The 7,735-nt window shown below is 47.6% G+C and overlaps 1 protein-coding gene across 2 annotated transcripts in view; it reads left to right on the top strand.

Annotated features, from left to right (window-relative positions):
- CLDN18 (claudin 18) overlaps window positions 1-5,288 on the top strand; it is a 14,254-nt gene extending 8,966 nt beyond the window's left edge. For both annotated transcript variants that reach the window (XM_008942983.1, XM_008942982.1), the window contains exons 2-5: window positions 2,396-2,560; window positions 3,402-3,507; window positions 3,835-3,945; window positions 5,111-5,288. In XM_008942983.1, coding sequence (XP_008941231.1) covers window positions 2,396-2,560; window positions 3,402-3,507; window positions 3,835-3,945; window positions 5,111-5,288 — 560 coding nt within the window. The remainder of the gene's footprint in view (window positions 1-2,395; window positions 2,561-3,401; window positions 3,508-3,834; window positions 3,946-5,110) is intronic.
- The last annotated feature ends 2,447 nt before the right edge of the window (window positions 5,289-7,735 follow it).

Here is a 7,735-nt window from a genome sequence, read left to right as displayed (position 1 = left end):
ACTCTTTCAGTTTTGTCCTTATGTGTCCATTTAATTGATGAGGACCTTAAAAGATAAAGAAGGAATGGCCCTGCTTGAGTTTGGTTGACTCAAAAACCTGTTTTTTTCCCCCTAAACTTTCCCTATTCCATTAATCAATCATGCAAACTGTGGTTTCAGAGGGCTGACATAGATTTGGGTGAATAAGCTTCCATTTTCACTATTTTCACACTGTTCACATGGAAATCAGGTGTGCAAAGTGAGCGACCATAGGTGTGCAGGTAGGAAGCAAAGTTGTCCTGCCTCAGGCAAAATGTGTGGGCAAAACAGCAGCTAGTTTCTGTGCTTGGCTTAGTCTGTTTGCTGTCTAGTCCTCCTGAGACATTTTTTCCCCCTTTTCTCTCACATTTTTCCCCCCCCTTTCTCTCCTATTTTGTTTGCCCAAGCCCTTCCACTCCCTCCGTCTAGGGGAGGTCATTCCCCTTAGGAAAGCAGCTCTGTTCAGAGGATTTTTGATGGTTGCCCAAATTCACTTGAAACTGCAGTGCTCTCTTTCCAAACAGCTCTCACTTGCAGTCCCAAGTGAAGAGGCCTTCATGCCTCAGCAGAGCTGAGAGCACTTTCTCCCTCTTTCTGTTCCTTCGTGGGGATGGTGCATAAGCAGCCTCGTGGGGAAAGGAATCCCTGCTGATGGCTGGTTTGCATTTTTTCTGTCCTGCCCTGCTGTGTTACACTCTTCCCCCTTTCCATCTGCTGAAGATGACTCCTTTTCTTTGGAGATTTACCACGCTTGGACCTCAGTGCTCCAGCAGAAGTGCAATATCCCAGAACCTGCTTGGTTTGGCTCGCTTGTTGTGCTCTTCCACGGGCACCCAAGGCACTGGGAACATCTTTTGGGAACTCACAATGTGAGGTCACTTCTTGAAGGGCTGAGACCCTCACAGTGGTGACACCTAGGAATCATAATATCTGGTGGAAGCATCCTAGGAACAAAGGACTGTCCTGGGGACAAGAACCTTCCAACAGGACCCATAGCATCTTGTGCTGCCCTGGAGCACCAGCCTCTCCTTGCCTACCCTGAAACAAAAGCAGTTGCAAAGACAAATGAGTATTGTGCTTTTCTTCTCTCTGGAGCTTTCTGCTTTGCATCAGGTGCTGCAGGAACAACCTTTGAGGGCTGATAAGGTGTATCCGCCAGCTTCTTGTTCTTTGATGAATAATAACTCCTGAGCTCTCACCTGGGGGCTGATGAATGGGAGATTGAAAATCCCAGGCTCGTTAGTACTTGTTATCAGCTGATAAGGGCAAATTGAGTCATAAGAGCAGCAGCCCCAGTGGGACTGCCAGATTGGAGGTGGTGGTGGTGTATTCCCAGCCTGTGGGATGGTTTCTGTGTGGTGCCAGCATGGTTCTGCTCGAGTTTTTGGTACTCCACAAGCAAGGATGCCCACAGGAGCACTCCAGCACCCACCCCTGCCCTCCTGGGGGGGGTTTATAAACCCTCCTCCCAACCTGTGCAAGGCCAGCAGGGTCTGCTCCAGGTTGTCCTGCAGAAGTGCTTCCTGCTCCAGTGAGACTGTATGGGATCTTTGGGCACCGTGGTCATCTGGCCAGCCCAGCAAAAGAGGTGACAGGCAGGCTGGGTGATGTCCCTAGGGCTGTAAAATATGTTGCCTGCTCTTCTCAGTCAGTTGTGAGCCCACCACATCTTCCCTGAAGAGGGATGGTCGTGGGTGGAGAGCACCAAAGCCAAACCCAGGGCTGAGAGAGCTCATGGGAGAAGGCAAGAAGGGGCTGCAAAGTATCCCAGCCAAATCATAACAACCCTTGGAATACTTTGGATCTCCCCCTTCCAGGGCTCTGCCAGCACAGCCACCTTCCTGTCCCTGCAAGGGACCCGTGCACAGGCCAGTGGAAGAGTCTAAGGCCAGCACTGAATTGTAGGCAAGGTGGGAATTGTGCCACCTTGTTAAAAAATCCCCTTGGTATTCAAATTTCCCCTTCGTTTCTCCATTTTGGAAGGTGCAAGTTGCCCTTTGGTTTTCTCTCTACTTTTCTACTCCAGCCAAGAGGAGTCTTGGAGGGGTTTTACCTCTTTCAGCTGATGAACATCAGTGCTCAGCTCCAAAGGGCTTGAATTTCCATGAATTTCAACTGAATGAATCATGACTGGTGCCAGTGAACATCTACAAAAAATCATGTCTAAGCCACCAAACTCTTTGGGAAGCTGAGACAAACAGCCCCATTTCCAGAAGTGCCCCAGAAAACACTGAGAGGAGCTCTGGTGCCCGTTTCCCTTTTTATTCCTTTTATTTTTAGACAGAAATGCTTTTGAAAACCCTCCCAGGCTCTGCCAAATCTCATTTCAGTCAACGAAATTTCAGTTTCCATGGGTCTTGCTGTTGTTTTCTTTCAGCCATGTTCCAGGCTGTGAGGGCCCTCATGATCGTGGGGATAGTCCTGGGCATCCTTGGCCTCCTGGTGTGTGTTTTTGCTCTGAAATGCATCCACATTGGCAGCATGGAGAATTCTGCCAAAGCCAACATGACCCTGACCTCTGGCATCATGTTTATCGTGGCTGGTAAGTGTGTGGTGATGTGTCTTTCATGGCCAAGGCATCACTGAATGGAATGGAGGACTGGGAGGACTCCTGCCATAGGTAGAAGATGCTCTGGAGCAACCCAAAGTAGGGATGCCTGTGGGAAGTTATTGGCATTTCTCTTCCCATCAGGCCTCCTGAGCTCCTCTGCTTTCTCCTCAATAAAAGGAAACCAGAAATTTGGATAAGAGAGAACACAAAAGCCTAAAAAAAAGCAGCCCATAGATTAAAACAAAGACATCTTTTAATTTATGTATACTGCTGTATATATTATATTGTATATAATAATTTATTGAAGAGTCTCAGGCTTTATACATCCTAATTTTATGGAGACTCTCAGGGTTCTCATAGCCTTGCTTGTCATTTTTAAGTGTCCTGGGTGATCAGGAAGGCTGCAGGAATGACTATGTGGTGGAAAGAGGAAACCAGTTTCTGCAACACAGCTTTGATTTTCCACTTAAAATCTATCATTTGACTCAGTTGAGTCTTGGGGTTGAGAATTTGGCTGATGAGGGTATTAGAAATGTCCACTGGTGCATTCCTTTTTTTAAAGAGTGTCTAGAATGATGATGTGACTGACTCTTGGGAGGTACCATCACTTGGTTGAGTCTACCCCTTCCAAAACAAGGTCCCTAGTCTCAGCTAGCTAGAGAAGTTCCTGCTACATGAATCTGGTCTACCAGGCTGCTTGCAAAGTCAAGTACATGCCAGGACACAAAGCAGTGTCTCAACCACCTTTCCAGAGCTGGAAGATGCTTCCCCAAGGCCAAAGGTGACTGTTTGTACTATGTGGGTCTCATTTTGTCCTTCTGTTTGATCTCAGGCCTCTGTGCCATCACTGGAGTGTCTGTGTTTGCCAACATGCTGGTCACAAACTTCTGGATGTCCACAGCCAACATGTACCAGGGAATGCAGAACGTCCAGAACAGGTAGGTGAACATCTGGCTCAGAGTGTTTCACCCTTCAGAGCTCCCTCAGGGCCAGTGTGCTGAAGGAGAGGCACACTCTGGGTCCATATTAGTCTGGTCCAAGGACTTGGAAGATCTATTGATTCTCCTCATCTGTGCTGGAGATAATTTATCCAAGCTAAATGGCTGGGACATCTCTGCTCATGCAGCTCAAAGAGAGAACCCATTGATGATGAGCCTTTAGGTGGGATTGTGCCCACAGGAACTTCTGCAGGGAGGATGACAACGTTCAGTGGGTTACAGAAGCAGAAGAATGGAGCCCTCCAGACTTATCTCTGTGTTTTGCAGGTATACCTTTGGCTCAGCCCTTTTCGTTGGCTGGGTGGCTGGTGGCCTGGCCCTCGTGGGAGGTATCATGATGTGTCTTGCTTGCAAAGGGCTGATTCCAGAAGAATCACGGTAAGCTTGTCTGGGGTAGAGATGGAAAAGTAGTGTATGAAACCTTGGAGGCTGGGACAGCATCCAGCCAGCACACCCCAGGACATCTCCATGTGTAATAACCTTGTTGCAAGAGTTAGAATCATAGAATCCTTTAGGTTGGAAGGGACCTTCAAGATCATCAAGTCCAACCATTGAGCCATTAGGGCTCTAAAGTCCTCTGCTAAAACAGATCAGAATCTGCCAGGGTTGGAAGGGACCACAAGGATCCCCCAGTTCCAACCCCTCTGCCATGAGCAGGGACACCTCCCACTAGATCAGGCTGCCCAGAGCCTCCTCCAGCCTGGCCTTAAAGACCCCCAGGGATGGGGCCTCAACCACCTCCCTGGGCAACCCATCCCAGGGTCTCACCACTCTCATGGGGAAGAACTTCTTCCTCACATCCAGCCTGAATCTGCCCACTGCCAGATTTGCCCCATTCCCCCCAGTCCTGTCACTACCTGATAGCCTAAAAAGTCCCTCCCCAGCTTTCTTGTAGCCCCCCTAAGATACTGGAAGGCCACAATAAGGTCCCCTGGGAGCCTTCTCTTCTCCAGACTGAACAGCCCCAACTCTCTCAGTCTGTCCTCACAGCAGAGCTGCTCCAGCCCTCGGATCATTCTCGTGGCTCTTCTCTGGACACGCTCCAGCAGGTCCATGTCCCTCTTGTCCTGGGGGCTCCAGAACTGGATTGTTGTCCTGATTTGCCCTGTATGGTGGGTCAAAAGTGACCATTTCCCTGCCCTGACAACACGATTTGCAAACAAATAAAGAGGGCAGGTGAGAACAACATTAGAAGGGAAAGTTTGCAACCTGCTGGCTAAGTCAGGGCCATTAATTGCAGCTCTGATTGCAAATTGCAGAGCAGATCCTCAGCAGGTGTTGACTGCATCAGCTGAGGTTTAGATCAGGTTGGGCTTTGTATGTCCACGTAGCTCGAGGTGGGTCCTTCACTCAACCAAGGGTTTACTCATGGGAAAGAAGTGATGATTTTATGAAGAAACAGAAAAGAAACTTGCAGTTTGTCCACGGGTGGTTGACTCTGAGTCCATTGAGTGGCTCCAAAGGATGAGATGGTTCCAAGTTTCCTAAAATCCAGAATTCTAGACCCTCCAGTGGCTGATTCCCCTCTTTGTGCCTCTTCCAGTTACAAAGCTGTGTCCTACAACGCGTCGGGACGGAACATCTCCTACAGGACAGGTCCTTACAAGGTTGGTTCAGGGTATGAACCCGAAACGAAGACCAGGAAGGGTGCAGGATATGAAGAAGCTCCTCGAAGTGAGGATGGGAGACGCTCGTACCCTTCCAAATATGACTATGTCTAGTAGACTTCCCGGGCTTGGCGTTGTGCTGTCTTTGGAGAAAAAAGGGTTTGAACTTCAGAAGCAAAAAGCAAAGGCCAAGAAAAGGGGTCTGTAAATAGGATTGTGTTATCTGTTGTGTTTCCTCTACTCAAGAGGTTGTATCTTAGCTTGTTATGAACGTTGGTTTTATTAGTACACCTACCACAAGGGTCTAGAACAACAGTTATGTCTTTTTATGCTCTCAGAGTAGTTTGCTCGTATTTTACATATAAATTCTGATATCAAGGACCTGGATTGTGCCTTGTGCTCTTTTCTGATTCTCCTAAATAGGTTAAAATTCCCCATTTAACAACAGACTAGATGTAAAAGTGATACCACCCTATGGCCTTCTTCCCTTGGAGCACGTTTTCATGCAATCAGGCCACATCATCCCCTCATTTCTCAGAGTTTAGAGAGGTGGACACTAACTTGTGACCCTGCTGTCCTCTGTTCATCAGAAAAAAAGATGGTGTAAAAAAAATGAGAGTGTATCTCTGCTCTAGTTTTGCCAGAGGTGGACACTAACTTGTGACCCTGCTGTCCTCTGTTCATCAGAAAAAAAGATGGTGTAAAAAAATGAGTGTATCTCTGTTCTTGTTTTGCCACCCCGTTTCTTATTTTATTTTTTTAACAGGTTGAAAAGCAAAATTTATAATCTAGTAATCTATATTGTTTTGGTTTATATTTGAAGTAATAGAAGTTGTGTCCCTTTGGCTCTGGACATCCAGCCCCAGCACTTCCCTCCGTGGTGACTGCTCATACTCAGACATCCTTTCCCTGGGTTGGTTGGGCTGCAGTGCTGATCTCCTGTGATATTTAATCTGATTTATGTTCCTCAGACGTTTGCCATAACCTGTGATACCCAAGTGTATTTATTTCTTCTGATCTCTCCAGGGAATTTGTATAATCCATTGTTATTCCTACACTAGATCTTTGCTGTAATAGCTGAAAACCTCTGCGTGTGACCGGTGTTCCTGCAGATGTCATCTTTAATGAAGCCAGGAGAATTTCTCATTTAGAATTAATTAGAGTTGCATTTGGAGCAGAAATCCCAGGGAGCATTAGATGTAGAACTCCATATCAACATCAAGACTTTCTTGTGTTAATTCTTCCCCCAGTGATGGGAGGATTAACTCCTTAGTGGGACGTTGCCTCTTCTAGCCAAGCCACCAGAGAAGAAGTTGATTGGAAGGGCTCAGAGGAAGAGACACAAGAGCTTTCATGGGAGCTGTGTGCCATGAGCAGGTCCTCCCACCTAGCTCCAGATCACCTAGTGAAGCTCTAGAAAGTGCCTATGAGCAGAGCAAAGGGTACTGAGGGACAAGTTGGAGAGAAAGGGGCCAAATACTCCAAAAGATCCATTTTGATAGATATCTGCAAGAGGTTTTGGCTCCACTTTTAGAGACTGTAAATTCTCTGTGGGAGTTCACTGGCAAAATGATTTTGGTGAAACACTGATAAGCCCTTGAGTGGTTTCATGTTCTGGAGGAATCAGAGGTTGAGAGGAATGTTTCTCCAGTTTTGGACCTCTGGTAGGTCAAGCTGCAAGTCTAGGTGGTATCTCTGGTAGCTTGTATGAATAAGAAGGGTGGGATGTTCTGCTGAACATCAGTGCTCCCAGAGAGCACAACCCATACTCCTCACCTCTCTAGAACCATCAGCTCCCCACCAGAACACCGTGGCCCATCTCCAGCACAGGTCCAGGAGCTGCAGAGAGGTTGCACCTTGAGCAGGTCAGTGAGAGGAGGATGGAATGCTTGGCAGGGTGTGGCACCAGGGGCTGATGGCTGGAGGAGATGACCACCATGCAGAGAGGTGGGAAGAGCTTCCATCCAACACAAGCTCTTGGTCCATCTCAGGCTGGATGAGATGTCCACCATGCAGAGAGGTGGGAGGAGCTTCCATCCAAGAGAAGCTCTTGGTCCCACCTCAGGCTGGGCGAGATGTCCACCATGCAGAGAGATGGGAAGATCTTCCATACAACACAAGCTCTTGGTCCATCTCAGGCTGGATGAGATGTCCACCATGCAGAGAGGTGGGAGGAGCTTCCATCCAAGAGAAACTCTTGGTCCCACCTCAGGCTGGGCGAGATGTCCACCATGCAGAGAGGTGGGAAGAGCTTCCATCCAACAGAAGCTCTTGGTCCCACCTCAGGCTGGACGTTGGCCCTGCTACCCCCTGGGATAAATCACCACCCGTGCTGGAAGTCTCACACTAACAAAGGACTTATTTTAAGGATCTGTTTTTAGTGGAAAACAACCAAGTTTTGCTGAGGTCAATCCTATTTTTAAAACCTCTCTATTCCTTACAAGATTTTCATCCACTTCTCAGTATAGGTTTAGCTTCTCTGCCTTATTTTTTTTGCATGCTGGATTTATTTGTTGGTTTGTTTTGTTGTGTTTGTTGTTTGGTTTGTTTTGGTTTTGGTG

The sequence above is a fragment of the Merops nubicus genome, unplaced genomic scaffold (genome assembly GCF_000691845.1).
Source record: "Merops nubicus isolate BGI_N331 unplaced genomic scaffold, ASM69184v1 scaffold10956, whole genome shotgun sequence".
NCBI lineage: Eukaryota > Metazoa > Chordata > Aves > Coraciiformes > Meropidae > Merops > Merops nubicus.
The sequence above is the reverse complement of the archived record's forward strand: the minus strand, read 5'-3'. Positions and strand labels throughout refer to the sequence as shown.